The 18,191-nt window shown below is 36.7% G+C and overlaps 1 protein-coding gene across 3 annotated transcripts in view; it reads right to left on the reverse strand.

The window, feature by feature from the left end:
* Window positions 1-18,191, reverse strand: part of GRIK2 (glutamate ionotropic receptor kainate type subunit 2) — a 510,695-nt gene that overhangs the window by 23,098 nt on the left and 469,406 nt on the right. For all 3 annotated transcript variants that reach the window (XM_058174749.1, XM_058174739.1, XM_058174730.1), the window contains exon 14: window positions 5,642-5,867. In XM_058174749.1, the coding sequence (XP_058030732.1) occupies window positions 5,642-5,867 (226 nt within the window). The remainder of the gene's footprint in view (window positions 1-5,641; window positions 5,868-18,191) is intronic.

The raw sequence follows: 18,191 nt of genomic DNA on the forward strand, positions 1-18,191 counted from the left end.
GTTTGCTTTTCTCTGAGGAAACTTTTTTTTTCAATACTGTTCTTCTATAACGGAAGCAGCTATTAAGTTTGATTTATTTTTCAGAAAGGCATCAACTGTGTAGTTTGGTCTTAAGACAAAAATCAGTATATCGGTTACTGTCATACAATACAATACAGCACAACACAACACAATGCAATACAATACAACCCTGCTAAATAGGAATGAAGAACCCTTCAAGCCAGTGGTGAAATCCAATTTTTTTTACTACCGGTTCTGTGGGCGTGGCTTGGTGGGTGTGGTTTGGCTTGGTGGGCATGGTAGGAGAAGGATACTGCAAAATCCCCATTCCCTCCCCACTCCTGAGGAAGGATATTGCAAAATCTCCATTCCCTTCCCATTCTGGGGCCAGCCAGAAGTGATATTTGCCAGTTCTCTGAACTACTCAAAATTTCCGCTACCGGTTGTCCAGAACCTGTCAGAACCTGCTGGATTTCACCCCTCCTTCAAGCCCAAGCCATTTCCATACAAAAAAAAAATACAAATAGTAGCACTTCTGCCTAATGGACTCTGAAGACCTTAAATTAGGACAAAATTATTACTCCATTCAGCTTTGTGCTGTTTGAAATGCTCAACATATGAGCATTTTGGATTGCCTTTCCTTAGCTGCTCTCACACTAGAGAAAACTTTCCAATACAATTTATCAATTACTGAAAACTGTTGCATTGTTCTCTCCCTAGTCACACAACTGCATTTTAGATGTTTGGTAACATGTTCATATTTACGACAGGTTGCCAAGTGCCTGCGATCATGTCCTCACCATTTGCAATCTTCTCTGGTGGCTTTAATAATTCATCAAAAATATATCAGAGAAGTGAAGAGTTCCCTACAGATGAGAATGTGATTAGGAAAATATTAGAATGTGCAGAAATGAATAGATTAATACTTGCAATTAAGGAGAAAGAACAAACTGAATACTACACGACATGGGAATGATTTTATTGATGGTTAGAAAATAAAAACGGAAGTTAGAAATAGGGGAAAAAAGAAGATTAATGAAATGTAGAAAATATGTTAAGACAGAAAACATGATGATTATAATTACTATAATTACTATTATATTCTTATTAGAAGCTATGTTAAGAGGGAGAAGTGAATATATTTATTATGTTTAATATTAGTATTGTAAAATTAGAGAATTAATATTAATGTAAGGAATATTGTTATAAACTTCGATTATTACTGCACAAGGATATTTGTACCCAGACAACACACTGTTTAATAGAAGATGGATTATTATACTCTCTCTCTCTCTCTCTCTCTCTCCATATATATATATATATATAGAATGGATAAATAAAAAATATAGAATGGATTTGTAATACCATAAAAGGATTTGTAATAACATAAAAGGGTTTAAAGACATATGTTAGTTTATATAGGAACTAATCCTTTTCAAATCAGATAGTGCTATTGTGTAAAGCCAGTGCATTCCATTTTTAAAACTTGGAAATGAATGGCAAAGTATACATTGGCTTGATAGGTAGGAGGAACAGTCTCAAGCTCTAGTGTCTGGCGGGAGGGGCTTGGCTCTATCAGACTGAAGTTTTGAATGCATACGTGACTTATTGTTTGTCTACAATACAGCAGTTAATTTAGCAGCATCAAGTCTGTAGACGTTTCTTCTATTAACTAGCTCCTAACCCAGGCTGAGTTTCTAGAAAAGTAGAAATGTATAGTTATTCCCAATCTGAATTCTCACATAGGGGAGGTTATTCAATAAGGTAGATACCATTGCAGAGAAGGCCCATTCCAGAAAGGGTACCAGAAAGAAATTAAAGCAGAATGTCTTCCAATGAGTAGAAATATGTGGAAGGATGAAAAGGCTAAATCCATTGTGTTAGGAAAATACAGTTCAAGTTCTTCATGGATTTATACGCTAGAGCAATACATGTAGATCCAACTACATTGGTATGATGTATGTTCACCATAAGACAAGTGAGCAAAGTTACTATGTAGCTTCTAGCCAATTTCAATGGCAGACTCACAGGGACTTCATTATCAGTTTGAGGTTGGATTAGTATGGCCAAGCTATCCTTATTAGATAAGCAACATATCTGAAATATAAACTTGAATTGATCATTATTGATCTTAGCCAAAATTATCACCTGGGATTCCTGTGATAATGATGAATCCAGGAGCTTCATAATTGTAAGCCTGTTCCCTTAGTAGATATGCAACTCACCCAGAACAGGCAATTCCCTAATCATCAGATCTGGGGATCACTTTACTCATTATCCTTTTGCCCTGTAGAGGGTTAGTTTCTTCCTCCCCATTTACTTTACTGAAAATCTTTTTTAACTACACATTGTCTCTCTTGAATGCAATCTAATACAGCTTGATATCATTAATCTACTGGTGACATCTGTCAATAATACTGTAGTGACTGTATTTATCAACTTCGTATAAATACTTAATCCTGACAACATGTTGGTTTCAGAATGCTCTACAATAAGACTGCTTGGAAGCCATTCCACAGTCTCCTAATGCTATTTCCTGTTACTTGTTTCCCAACAAGAAAACCGCCACATACAAGAGTCCCCAACTCTTAATTCCTGGAGCTAGTCCATAAAGATGTTTTATTTCATGATATGATATGAGGGCCCAGGTTGTTGAGGGCAATATGCTGACTCTGTAAACAACTTAGAGAGGGCTGTAAAGCACTGTGAAGCGGTATATAAGTCTAAGTGCTATTGCTATATGAAAAGCCTCAAAGAGATCCACAAAAAGTTGCATAATACTATACTCAAATATTTTAGAGTTACTCAAATATTTTAGTTGGTTAAAATCTCCTGCCATTTTCTCTCTTTAGAATAGAATTTGGATTAAGGAATGTGAATTTCTGCTCTTCCCAGGATTTATCAAAGTCCAAGAAGAATGTTGGCCCTTTTTAATTTTGGCATTTGAGGAACTTCATAGGCTTTACATTGTTTAAAAAGGGAAGAGTATAACAATATTCAGAGGCAAATCTGTACTATTATTTCTAATTTTCAGATAAAGTAGTGTAGGGTACAGGGTAGTAGCAAGCGCAATATGTCTGTAGTTAGTAGCTGTACTGGAGACTTTCAATTTCACAGCTCAGCCTTTCAGCCCCAATACTATATCATCTACCAATAATGAGTAGAGCTTTCCTTCAGCTGAGAGCATCCAAAAAAATTTCCTTCAGCTGAGAGCATCCAAAAAATTTTGTTGAGAATTGATCTTTGCTACTTACCTTTGTTACCGTCATCTATGCTGCTGCATCCTAATGTCAAAATTTTCCCATGGATGCATAATTTAGACTGCATATTCAATTAATAGGCATGTGTATGTGCATGAGTGTAAGTTACAAATTTTGGAAAATTTTCTTAGAATTTCAAAATTACTGTTTTTAGAGCATCCTCTCTAATTGCAGAATAAAGAATGGAACAGAATAACACTTCCCCCCCTCAAAAAAAAAATCCCACCCTGCTCTGTATCACCCAGCTTAAGAGAAACTACATCCCATTGGAGGGATAAGCTTGAAAATGTTCAACAAGAATATAAAGTACATAATTCTTTGCACTGGTAAAGAATGAAATGAATTTTTTGGAAAGGCAATACTGGCTTTGTACAATTCAGTGCCATAAGAACATAAAGATCAAAATCACTCCCAAGAGGTAACAGACTGAATAAGCTAAACAGTTTATTACTGGCCATTGCCTGGCAATTAAATATGGTAGATTCAAAGTCTACTCAAAGCAAGGATTCTGCACACCAAGGTAGAACAGCAGCATTATAATGCACTCATTAATGGACTGGGTAAATATCAATAATTCATGAAGTCACATTCTGAGCAGAATACAGTATGAAGCTGTGGATCATAAATTATTGTTTGAAACCCCTTTTGGGTGGCAAAGCCTTTAATTTAAAGGAGCAGAGTGTGAAATACCTCTTTCGAGATACTCTGCCTGATGAATTAAGATGAAAAAGACAAGCCTTCAAAATGAGCTAATTCCAAAGTGCACTTTAATCATGTGCTATTTGGCTGACTGAAATAAAAGAAGAAAAATATTCCCCAACAGTAACCAGAGGAACCCAGGAAATTGTCTTACACTGACTTAGACCTGATTATCTAGGTCCATAGTGTCAAAGCTGATTAACAACAATGCTCTAGAATCGTAGATAGGGGACTTTTCAAGTTTAGGTGGAAAAGCCGCAATAACAACAGCAACAACTGTAGCAATACATAATATTTCTAATATGTGCAAGACACTACTGACAATAATTTAACTAAATTAAGCAAGCAGATCTAATCACAACTGCATATACATGCAAACTATCACCCACTTTGTCCAATCACTATGTCACTTTCTTTGCGAAATACAGATAATTACACTGGAAAAAGAATAAGAAAAGATAATACATAACAGAAATCCTTTTCAGACTGAGATTGAACTTCACCAGAGAACATTTATAGAATTTTGACCAAAACGTGAAGAAAACTGAACTCCTTGCCAAAAGCAATATGAAAGGTTCTTGGCTTCAGTTCAAAATTTTGAAATTAAATGATGGCCTTGAAGCCATAGATTCAATGATCAATACAATTATACTGGAAAGCTATATTTTTATTTGTGGTATTTTGTTTTTGATAGACATTATACAACTTCAGCGAGTATGAAACTTTTCTGACAATTGCAGTTGTATATAACTTATTTGATAGGGCTGATAGCTTATGCACAAGAAAAAGAAAGATGCCTTTCCATTTCTATATTTTTAACCTTCTGAAGTCAATAGTTTTCAACCAAGCTTCTTATACCTTGGTTGAAATATAATGTAAATATTGAGGGTAAAAGGAAAATTTCAGGAAGACTATTGTTCATCTATGATTTTCTGTTTTCTTATTCCCACTATTGCTTTAATTGAGGCACTGAAGTCTAGGGATGTTAGAAGAGAACTGCTAAATACTGGAATCTACTTGAGATATTGTGCCTTGAAAAGCCCTGCAGGGTCATGATGAACACTGATAATATCTCAAATTGCATCCCAAATGACTATTGGTAATATGCTCTATAATAAAACCTAATAACAGTTAGGGTTAGCTTGCCCAAAACTAGACATATAAAGAGATTAGTCAATAATTTTGGAAGCTCTTCAAGCACTGGTTTATATTCACTGCCAGCAGAAAGTAACTCTACAAATATAATACTTCACTAGTCAAACTTGGCATCTGGGGAAAGAGTAAAAAAACTGAATAACCAGAAATATATTCATAGGAGTCATCTACAATTACGTTTAATTAAAGTTTTCTTTTCCGGAAAATGTTATCTTTATTTTTTATTTTTTTTAAAAAAAACATGCATCTGCTAACATGGTATTTATATTTTTACACAGCCATAAATGGAATTTGTTTCCTTAGCACAGATCACATTCTTCCAGTTGAAAAATAAATACATAAAGCTTACAGTACTATTAGCATATCATCCTAGTAATACTTGGACTCTACCCTAACAATATAAATACTATTTAAAATAAATAGGACACAATGTTATTACACAGATTGAGTGGCTAACAATCTAGGAAACATCTGTTATCATTGCAACTACAATTATGAATGCAAATTAGAAAGGATGTGCAACCTACCCATGGGAGTTCCAACCCCATAACCTTTGGAATCTATCAGGCCTCCAATTTGTGTCAGGTTACAGTTCCGCTGTGTAACAAACTCAATGGTAGTTGACTCCATTAGGAAAGCATAATCAGAAGTGAGTACACGTTGGATACCTTCCTCATTGCCTTTGACAAGCACTGACTGCCTTCTGCTATTCATAAAGGCCCACATTTTCTCATACGTGGCAATTTTTGATTTCTGAAATAAAAATTAACATTAATAAGGACAACATGATTACAATATAATGTCAAGAGCTTCCAAATGTTTGAAACATTATAAATATGCCGGATCAAAGCATAAGAAGCAGAGGATGAAGGATTGCAGAGGAAATTTGCTTTTGATAAAGCTGGATTAATTGTTTTAACTAGCATAGTTCAACTAACAGCTGAAGATTCCTAGAAAATGTTTTATAAGAATGAAAATATTGTTATTATAAACCAGACTCACATACAGAACAATATTTTGCTAGGTTCCTTGAAGGAGAAAGAAAGTAAGACTAATACACTTGCAAATAATAGTTTCAGCTTTGTAACTCAACATTTTATTCATGCTTAATAGTAATAGGCCTTAGACTTACATATTGCTTCATACAGCACTCTCTAAACCGTTTTCAGAATCAGCATACTGCCCCCAACAATCTGGGTTCTCATTTTAATGACGTTGGAAGGATGGAAAGCTGAGTGAAACTTGAGCCAGTAAGAAACTAACTTCTGGCATGGGCAGAGTTAGCCTGCAATGCTGCATTTTAACCACTGCACCAACACAGCTTAAGCTTTCATGAAATAAATATAGTTTCATGGCTAATTAAATTAACAAAATATCTACATAGGCAATGTTAACCTGATTATGAAGATATGTTTTGGTCATTATTTTTTGTTGGTTTTATTTTTAAAATCATTTCAAGAATATTCTGATTTTCCTAGAAAACAACTAATAGCATTTTCAGATCTGCATTTTTTTTTTATAAAAGCATCTCATTTTATAATCCCACTTCTGATGCTACTCGTAGTTTTGCCTTTTGAGAATTGCCTTTTGAGAATTGCAAATCCTCTGTTTAAAATAGGGGAAATACCAGATAGATTACCATACATAATCTATCTAATTATGTTAAATATATATATATATTTAAATATATATATATTTGTTTTCTGAGGTTTTCGTGGGTGTTTGTATGTAGGTCTTTGGTTATTCGGGTTTTCTCCCGCGTAAAATTGGAAGTGTCTTGGCGACATTTCGACGAAGTCTCATTCGTCATCTTCAGGCTTCAACTTCGTGCTTCTGGGAGCTTCATTGCTCCCAGAAGCACGCTGAAGCCTGAAGATGACGAATGAGACTTCGTCGAAACGTCACCAAGACACTTCCAATTTTACGCGGGAGAAAACCCGAATAACCAAAGACCTACATACATACATACATATATATATACACACACACACACACACACACACACACACACACATACATATACATACACACATATATATCTATAAAGACTAGAGATAGAATAGAGTAGAATTTTTTTTTATTGGCCAAGTGTGATTGGGCACACAAGGAATTTGTCTTAGTGCAGATGCTCTCAGTGTACATAAAAGAAAAGATCATCAAGAATTTTAAGGTACAACACTTAATGATATTCATAGGGTACAAATAAGCAATCAGGAAACAATCAATATCAATATAAATTGTAAGGATACAAGCAACAAAGTTACAGTCATACAGTCATAAGTGGAAGGAGATGGGTGATGGGAACGATGAGAAGATTGATAGTAGTGCAGATTTAGTAATAGTTTGACAGTGTTGAGGGAATTATTTGTTTAACAAAGTGATGGCGTTCAGGAAGAAACTGTTCTTGTGTCTAGTTGTTCTGGTGTGCAGTGCTCAGTAGAGTCGTTTTGAGGGTAGGAGTTATAAACATACCTGTGCTAGACTTGGGATTATTATTGTTATCAGAGAAATCTATAGCAGCTTTCCTCAATTTACTACCTTCAGAAGCACTTTGCATAAATAAACAACCAAAGGTGGGTGGGTGGGGAGCAAATGATCAACCAAAGGAACCAAAAGTAATTTACTCTCTGTGTGACAGTCAGGATGGGGTAGTAGTTAAGGTACTAGATTAGGATCCCAGATTCTAGGAAGGTTCTAATCTTCCTTTAGGCAAGAACCAGCTGGGTAACTGTGGGCCAGTCATTCTCTTTCAGTTGAATAACCTTGATTTACCAACACAAACTGGAACAGAGGGGTAGATTATATTCAGTAACTTACAATGAAGAGGCCTTCCATGGCCTCCTGCAATGGATTAAAAAAAACCCTAATAATACTTTTTTATTCTGACTCTCTTACTTCCTCCATCCACACACACATACGGAATATATAACTACCATGTTTCCCTGAAAATAAGACCCTGTCTTATATTTTTTTGAACCCTGAAATAAGCGCTTGGCCTTATTGCCATGCGCTCAAAAGCCCGAATGGGCTTATTATCAGGAGATGTCTTATTTTGAGGAAAACAGGGTATATAGCATATAATATATACACTGGAACAAAAGTATCAAATAAGTGCATTACATAATTGGGGTCTATTGGCATTGAGGCCAAATGGAGAGACTTTAAGCTGGAAGTAGTTGGTCAGAGAAGGCGCCACACACACACACACACACACACACACACGTATGTATGTATGTATGTATATTTGCATTGTAAACCAGAAAAGTGGCTCATAAATGTAATAAATATAAATAATATAAAGCATACACGTGCACACATAGGGCTTTGATGCATATGATAATAAAATGAATAGTGCAGTGGTGAAATCCAAATTTTTTTACTACTGGTTCTGTGGGCATGGCTTGGTGGGCATGGCTGGGAAAGGATATTGCAAAATCTCCATTCCCTCCCCACTCCACGGGAAGAATACTGCAAAATCCCCATTCCCTGCCCCCACTCCTGGGGGAAGGATATTGCAAAATTTCCATTCCCACCCCACTCTGGGACCAGCCTGAGGTGGCATTTGCTGGTTCTCCGAAGTACTCAAAATTTCCGCTACCAGTTCTCCAGAATCTGTCAGAACCTGCTGGATTTCACCCCTGGAATAGTGGCATTACAGTATTTTCTTCTTTTACAGATTATTCAGGAGAAAAGGTGTATGTTAAACTTCAATGTTCCTTTTACATGAATTTGCATCGTTTGCATACAGTCAATTTGGATTCAACACTAACGTAAATTATGTGAATCTTAACTATTTTGGATGAAATGGAAATTTTGTCCCTTATTGGGGAATGATGCTCAGATGAAAATTTGTATTGCACTCTTAGTTCACTAAGCTGAGATTCATTAAATCTATCTTGGTGATGCCACGTGCATGGCAATCTTGTGATTTGATGAACCTCTTCAGAGGCAATGTTTGCCATTTTACAATGTTAATGATAACAGATTATTAATTTTAACATAATATAAACAAGCAAGGGAATCAACCTGATTATAAGGTAAACTAGCCACACACAAAGCTAACTCATCCCCAAAAGCAAAACATATATCTAGGGGGTAAACTTCTCTCTTCCCTAATGTGCTAAGTTTCGCTTTATATATCATTACTATTCTTTCTCTCAAATAGGAAACAAGCCTAAAATTGACAGTACTGATGCCTCTAAAGCTGACTTGATTGACACCTGTAGATTCTGTCTCTGAGAAGAATTAGTGGTATGTGTGGTGGTTTTTTTTAAAGACATTTATTCTAAATAAGGATAATTTAGCATCCCTGCTGAGATTCAGTTCAAGGCTTACTTCAATTTGCCCTGAGAACTCTGCAAATCTATCATTCAAAAGCCAATGGCAATGAAAAGAGAATTTTATATCCATCACTAAGATAGTGTCAAGATATGATATATTATTGATTGAAGGGGCATTTCAATAAGAGAGTATGGAAAAAGAATGGAATATAATGAATAAGGATCTCTCAAACAAGGGTATATTGTATGAATTCCAATCTGAGAGCAAACTATCTGCATTAATTCTGTGTCAATATAACTACATAGCAGCAGAAAATACACTTGAGCCTCGAATACTAGATTCCCTGGGAAACAATATGATTTCATTATGCAGAATATAGGGGAAAAAACCCATAAGTAATAAATTAAATAAATTATGTATTAAAATAAATGGAGAATTTCTCCATCAACACACATCAGCATCTCCTCTTTTTCTTCACAGCTGCATCTCAACTGTATATGACTAGGTTTATTTTTCAGTGACAGTAACAAAGAAGAGAATAAATTGACTGAAGAATTTATAGCAGGTTGTATAGCTCAGTGGTAACAACTACATAACAACAGATGTCCTCAAGCTGCATGCTGCAATGTCAAAGATCTCAGCAGTTGTATTCTTTCTTAAAATAATAATGTTCTAGTCCTCACTGTTATATTTCTGACAAGATTTGACTATGTGACAAGATAAATTATAAAGAAGTTAATGTTTGACTTATCTTAAGTATACATTGAAATTGCTAATAAGTGGAATATAGTGGCATTAGGACAAAAGACTTGCTATCTTTGAAAAACTTGGCAAACTCTAAGAGCCTAATAGAAGATTAATACACTTAGCTTAAAAAAAAACCCAGTATATTACAAAATAGGAATAATTGACATGTATAAATTTTTATTATTTTTAAAAAATGGGACATCAGACATAGACTAAAAAGGGAAACATTAACCATGTTTTTAAAATATTGTGATTTCTCTCCACACTGCCCTCTTAATTTGGATCATCCCATCAATACAACTACTGTTTTTGTATGGGTATGAAAGACAGATTGAGCAGATGTGCTATAAATTATTTTCAGTGTTTTTATTTATTTTTTGTTCTGAAACAAAATGCCAGGACACGTATCTTTTATCTCTCCTTCCCACTAAAAGAGAAATGAGAAAACATTGCCCAGTGGAAAACCAGAGTATTACCATGATTTTCAGATAATGATGATCATGGTGGTGATGGTGATGACAATTAAGTAACAGTAGTGGAAGTAGTAGTAGTAGTAGTACTGGTGGTGGTGGAGGTGATGGTTGTGGTGGTGTTGGAGGAGGAGGAGGAGGAGGAGGAGGAGGAGGAGGAGGAGGAGGAGGAGAATGATCACCAATTAGTCATTTTATCAAATTTGCCAAGATAGGTGAGAATATACTTCAAAATAGCAACCTTATAAAACATCTTGTGAATTTGTAAAGGATTGCCAACTGAGATATGATTATCAGAAAGTAGAAAATGGAATTCAGCTGTAATCTCCATTAGAGTAAACTTGTTTTAGGGCTCTATTGTAAGTTATGCTGTTAAAAAGCTTCAAGGCACTAATAAAACAATACAGGGATTGGAACCATTTTAGTACACCATATAGGCTGTTGCACAGCCTGAATAAATACCAATTACACATGCTGAAGATGTCAGAAACATATTTATACTAAAGAAAAGGATCCCTTAAATAATTCAATGACATGTCAGAAAATCAAGAGGATCCTGAACAAAAGTAAATATACAACATGAATATGCATAAGTACTCATAAATGAACAGCTTGTGAGCTATTGTTCATAGATCAATGTTCAAATTATAATAGTACATGCATTCTACTGTAGAATATACCAGCATTCTAGTGACATCCACATGACCAGAAGATGGAGAAAGAATAGCAAAGCAAAGTGTAATAATACTATCCAGTGCTACATGTATAGCACAGATTGCACTACAGGGGTCCACAGGTAGACAATCTGATATTTTCCAAGAATTCTGGATACAGGTTGTCTCTAGACTAGACAATTTGACTAATTACAAGACAAATTGCAATTCTGAAGGATACTCATCAAGTTGTCAAATCCTATACAAATACCAATGCATCTTTCCAAGTATATGAGAGCAAAGACTTCTCAACTTTCATACAATTTTACATTTGATAATACTTCTTTTAAATAGAAGAGGGACATATTTGCTTCAGTTATTTCTTATAATATGTAATTATTTCTTCAATATGTAAACCTAACAAATCCACACAGATTAACTGTAGTTGTTTGGGATTGGACAGATTAAATTGCCTTCTTCGATACAAGCTTCAACAACAAAGTCTTCCATTTATGAGGAGGGGGGAAGGGAGTGAAGGAGGGAAGGAGGGAAGGAGAGAGAGAGAGAGAGAGAGAGAGAGAGAGAGAGAGAGAGAGGGAGAAATTGTTTTGTTCTCATTACCGACGTAACTGAGTGTTTATCTTATGGGACAAACCAAAACATACAACTAATATTCTATCTGTATCTGGAAAGACATGTTGAATGATCAAGGTGCGGACTCTCAAAAGGAAATAACAATGAGGAACTATAGGCATTTGAATTCTAAATATAAGTTAATGTCCTATTCAACTCTCTGCAAACGGACTCACATAAAACTTTTGTGGAGAAATGAATGTATCCATTTTCTAAGGAAATACTGAGTTTTAAAAAGGTTTAAAATTCTAACTGCCTTCCTTGTCTATTCCCACATCAGTCTCCATCCTGCCCTGCTCTTCCCTTTCGTTATTGGCAAGATGGACATTTGCCACAGCTCCACACACACCCTTATTTTCTACCTTCAGCTACCTTGTTTTTTGGCCATTGTGATTTTTATTTTTATACAAATGATACATCTCTAGTCAGAGGCTGTAATTTATATTTTATTGTAATTCAAGCATCCACACATAAAGATTCCAATGAAGTGACTTATAAGGATTCTTTGGTGGTGCATAATTTTATTTTACCTAAGATCAGACTTCACTAGAAATAATGTGCTCTACTTCAAATATTAACTAGAAAAGAAACTTGGTGGTAACAGATCTTAAGCTTATTTTCTCATTTTCATTCAAGAGATAATGTAGCATTTTAAAGTTATGATTTATGACATTTCATGCGAAAGAGATGAGACAGTAATGATTCTAAAACCCCGAAGACTCTCCGGACTAGCAAGACAATTAGAGGTTAAAGAAGTCAAACAGTTCACTACCTGAAGACGAAAGATATTGCAATGGCATGCAGAAGAGATAGTGCTTTCTAGCTTATTCAGCACTCATAAATTAAAGATCACTAGAAGATAACAATGTGTCAAACATCACAAATGTAAACATAATGAAAACATTGAGTTATCCCAAAGCTGGGTGCATATAGAAAAGCTGAAGATATAATCCTTAAAATTATTTCTCTTGTTCTAGTGATGGAAAGAATGTACAAAGTGTTAATTTATGCATGATGGCATACATTAGATACAAATTCCATGCATTATGACCAAAATTAATGAAATAGTTGAGCACTAAACACTTGAAAACTATAAAGCAAAGCAAAACAAAACTACCCTGTCTACAGGTAGTCCTCAACTTATAGCAGTTCATTTAGTGACCATTCAAAGTTATAACTGGAAAAAAAGTTACTTATCACACTTATGACCATTGGAACATCCCCATGATCACATGATCAAAATTCAGATGCTTGGCAACTAACTCATATTAATGACAGTTGAAGTGTCCCAGGGACATGTGATCACCTGTTGCAACCTTCTGACAAGCAAATTCAAAGGGGTGACAGATTCACTTAACAACTGTGTTACTAACTTAACAAATGATTCACTTAATTGTGGCGAGAAAGGTCATAAAATGGGGCAAAACTCACTTAACAAATGTCTTACTTAACGACAGAAACTTTGAGCTCCATTGTGGTTGTAAGTCAAGGACTACCTGTATTTTGATGTGGGAGGGATTTTTTTAAAATTCCCATGCATGAACGAGGAGTGATCTTGTTATCAAGCTCCGTATTCTTTAGTAAATATGTAAATCAAATTGAAGATTGTTTTCCTTTGATTGGTCATCAAAATTTTCATTCTAAATCAAAATCCGAAACAATGATCATGAACTCTCAACAAATCCCCACCCACTATTATCTTCTGTCTTTTGGACACTTAGTATTGGCTATGATAGGTCTGTAAGGGGTGTGCATAACAGCACAAGCGTGCCTACCGTTCCTGTCCTAATGTTCCCTTTCATTATTTTTATTTTTTTTTATTTTATTTATTTTGTCACAGCAATATATATAAGTATCATACAAAAAAGATTATATAGTGTATAAACATATATATGAGTAAATATTAGGAGGAATAAGCATTATATATATATATATATATATATATATATATATATTTGTTTTCTGAGGTTTTCACGGGTGTTTCTATATAGGTCTTTGGTTGTTCGGGTTTTCTCCCGTGTAAAATTGGAAGTGTCTTGGCGACGTTTCGACGAAGTCTCATTCGTCATCTTCAGGCTTCAGCTTGGTGCTTCTGGGAGCAATGTGTGATCGCAGCTGTTTCTTCCTTTTAACTGCTAGTGGGGGTTTGAACTGATTGGGTGGGAGCTTGGCTGTGCTCTGATTGGATGGGGTTTTCTGTGCTCTGATTGGCTGGGGTGTGTCCTGTGTTGGTGGGGGCTTGGTTGTGCTCAGTCTAGTCTGTGCTGCAGGGGGATTTGAGCTGGTGAGCTGCATAGCTGTTGTTTGGCTTTGTGGTCGTGCTACATCTTCATAGTGGGTGTCAGTCTGCTGCATGAATGGATTGGAGGGGTTTGAAATGGCTAATGTTGCAGCTGCGGTCTGGCTTCTGGTCCTTGGTCGTGCTTCATGATCAGTGTGGGTTTGGGTCTGCTTTCTGGGTGGATGTGCGGTGGTGACATCCTGTGTGGACCTTGTGAGTGTGGGTCTGGTGTCATTCCTCGTGTTAGGGACTCGTTTGTCAATAAGGCGGGTTTCCAAATGGCTGGTAGGCGGAGGTGTCATCTCGCTTTGTTCATGCTGTGTGGGCGTTTTCTATCTCAATGGCTTCTCTGATTATTCTGTTGTTAAAGTGTTCAGTTTTGGCGATAGTTCTGGTCTTTTAAAGTCAATATCATGTCCTGTGACTTTAAAGTGTTGGACCAGGGAAGAAGTTGGTTCCTCTTTTTTGAATGAGTTCTTGTGTTCTTCAATGCGTGCACTTATTCTTCTGTTGGTTTGTCCAATGTATGTGGTGGGGCAGGCGGTGCATGGGATTTCATATACTCCTTGATTTTCTAACTCAATTTTGTCTTTGGGGTTTCTTAGGATGGTGGATATTTTTCTGTTTGTGCAGAATGCTGTCTTGATGTTGTGTTTGTGGAGGATCTTGCTGATTCTGTCTGTGGTGCCTTTTATATATGGGAGGAGGGCTGTGCCGTTTTCTTGTTCTCTGTCTTGGATTTTAGTGGGGGGTTCTTTTGGATTAGCTTGGTAATCTTATTTGTTTGGAATCCATTGGATGTTAGTACGTTAGTGAGAGTGTCTAGTTCGGGTTTTAGGTGTTGTTCATCAGCTAAGCATTTTGTTCTGGAGATGAGTGTCTTGGCTACGGAGTTGATCTGTGCTGGGTGGTGGTGTGAGAGTGCGTGCAGATAGCGGTTTGTGTGTGTTTTCTTCTGGTAGATGGTGTGTCCTAGGGAGCCATTGGGTTTTCTGTAGACTAAGACATCCAGGAAGGAAGTTGGTTGTTAACTTCTGTTTCCATGGTGAACTGTATTTTGGGGTGTAGGCTATTGAGGTGTGTGAGGAAGTTGTCAAGTTTTTCTTTCCCGTGTGGCCAGATTATGAAGGTGTCGTCTACATATCTGAGCCAGAGTTTGGGTCTGGTGTCATTCCTCGTGTTAGGGACTCGTTTGTCAATAAGGCGGGTTTCCAAATGGCTGGTAGGCGGAGGTGTCATCTCGCTTTGTTCATGCTGTGTGGGCGTTTTCTATCTCAATGGCTTCTCTGATTATTCTGTTGTTAAAGTGTTCAGTTTTGGCGATAGTTCTGGTCTTTTAAAGTCAATATCATGTCCTGTGACTTTAAAGTGTTGGACCAGGGAAGAAGTTGGTTCCTCTTTTTGAATGAGTTCTTGTGTTCTTCAATGCGTGCACTTATTCTTCTGTTGGTTTGTCCAATGTATGTGGTGGGGCAGGCGGTGCATGGGATTTCATATACTCCTTGATTTTCTAACTCAATTTTGTCTTTGGGGTTTCTTAGGATGGTGGATATTTTTCTGTTTGTGCAGAATGCTGTCTTGATGTTGTGTTTGTGGAGGATCTTGCTGATTCTGTCTGTGGTGCCTTTTATATATGGGAGGAGGGCTGTGCCGTTTTCTTGTTCTCTGTCTTGGATTTTAGTGGGGGGTTCTTTTTGGATTAGCTTGGTAATCTTATTTGTTTGGAATCCATTGGATGTTAGTACGTTAGTGAGAGTGTCTAGTTCGGGTTTTAGGTGTTGTTCATCAGCTAAGCATTTTGTTCTGGAGATGAGTGTCTTGGCTACGGAGTTGATCTGTGCTGGGTGGTGGTGTGAGAGTGCGTGCAGATAGCGGTTTGTGTGTGTTTTCTTCTGGTAGATGGTGTGTCCTAGGGAGCCATTGGGTTTTCTGTAGACTAAGACATCCAGGAAGGGAAGTTGGTTATTAACTTCTGTTTCCATGGTGAACTGTATTTTGGGGTGTAGGCTATTGAGGTGTGTGAGGAAGTTGTCAAGTTTTTCTTTCCCGTGTGGCCAGATTATGAAGGTGTCGTCTACATATCTGAGCCAGAGTTTGGGTTTGTGATCAGATTTTTCTAGAGCTTGGGTTTCAAAGTGTTCCATGTAGAGATTGGCAATGACAGGTGAGAGGGGTGATCCCATGGGTGCTCCTTCTACTTGTTTGTATTTTTGTCCATTATAGATGATGATCATTTGGATTTGGTTCCCTATAAACATGTTTAAGACTGAATTTCTAGAAATTAATGATTTGTATGTTTGAATAAACTTGCCCATTTGTTATTATTGCTTACAAATTTTTTCTTGTCTTTTTCTTGCCTCAGTGATGTTTTGGGAAGTATACATACACTTGGCTATAATGCACCCTGTACCAACTCTAAACTAAGATACAATCACTTTTACCTGGATTCTTAATGCCTAATAGAGTCAATTCACTATTTCCTAATATTATTCAAAGCTAAGAACCAGAGCATAGTGGCTCTTGTAGTTAGGATGCTGGGTTGAATTAGCAAACCTTTGTTTGAGACCTGAGTGTTTCCTTGGGGTAGGGTGAGCTCCTTTGCTTCAGCTCCTGCCAAGGACAATGAAAGGAGCTCCCAACTGGGCTCCCAACTCCCCAGGCCATGGTGAGTCACTGGCTAAATCTTTCAATCTGGAAGTGCCTTGGCGCTTCTGACATAAGTGCAAATCTAAGAACAATCATGCACTATTGACCAGCTACTGCAGAGGTGTCAAACTCACGTCATCACAGCGTCATCACATGTCACATCATGACTTTTTTCCCCTTCGCTAAACCAGACGTGGGCATGGCCAGCACATGATGCATCCAGCCCGCAGACAGTGAGTTCAACAGCCGGGAGCTACCGTGATCAACATCAGAAGAGACCATGTTGCCTTCAGGTGCTTCTTAGGCGCTTTTACAAGCCACTTTTTTTATTACTGAGGGTGAAATTCTTACTGGAGAATGGATAGGGTTTTGGTCAGTAGCTCTTGGTACATTTCTATAACCTGCAGCTCAGCTTTACAAAACAAAATGAAAGTCAAAAAGAAAAATCGACTTATGACCATAATTGAGACCAGAATTTCCATTGCTAAGCAATGTGGTTGTTAAGCGAATGTCTCCCATTTTACAATCTATTTTTGCCATTGGCATTAAGCAAGACACTGCAGTCATGCGACTATTAAGCAAATCCGGCTCTTCCCCCCATCCCATTTGTTTGTTGGAAGCTGGCTGGGAAGTTTGTATCCTGGGATGCTACAACTGTTGTAAATACATGCCAGTTGCCAAACACTGGAATTTTGATTGTGACTGTGGAGATGCTGCAACCATTGTACGTGCAAGGACCAGATATTTCAATGCTGTTGTAACTTTGAACAATTGGTAAACAAATGTTCGTAAGTCGAGGACTTCCAATAACAGCATCAATTCAGCAGGCGGTCCTCCAAAAGTACAAGATAGAAATTAATGCCATCTTGATTCTAAACTTCTGTATTTCTATGTCCACTTGCAAAAATGGCATAAACATGTAGTATAGTGCATGTTTCTAGTGTGCTAGTCAGGTGTACTTCACATGTTGAATATTCATTTATGAATAAAGATGCAAGCATATATGTTTGAAGTTTATTGTTATACATTTTATGGGAGATCACGTAGCACCAAAACATGAATGTATCCACGTCAGTAACATTTTCAGATAATACTTATTTTTGTCAATTAAAAAAAAAATCTATGATGAAAGGAACCTGAATCTCATCAACAACTATAGTATCGTACTTTATATGCAGTTTTCAAGGATATTGATCAAAGATGAAAGATTATCTGACTGGTTTCTCCAGTGCATATTTCTCCCCTTTTTTTAAAAAAAATCAGAACTCCTGAGGCTTATAAGGCTTTAAGTAATCGGTCGATTTTGCAGTGTCAGCACAAAACTGATATAAAAACACAGTTCATATCATGTTCACTCTTTTGTAAT

Source organism: Ahaetulla prasina, chromosome 1, assembly GCF_028640845.1.
Source record: "Ahaetulla prasina isolate Xishuangbanna chromosome 1, ASM2864084v1, whole genome shotgun sequence".
In the NCBI taxonomy this organism is placed as follows: domain Eukaryota; kingdom Metazoa; phylum Chordata; class Lepidosauria; order Squamata; family Colubridae; genus Ahaetulla; species Ahaetulla prasina.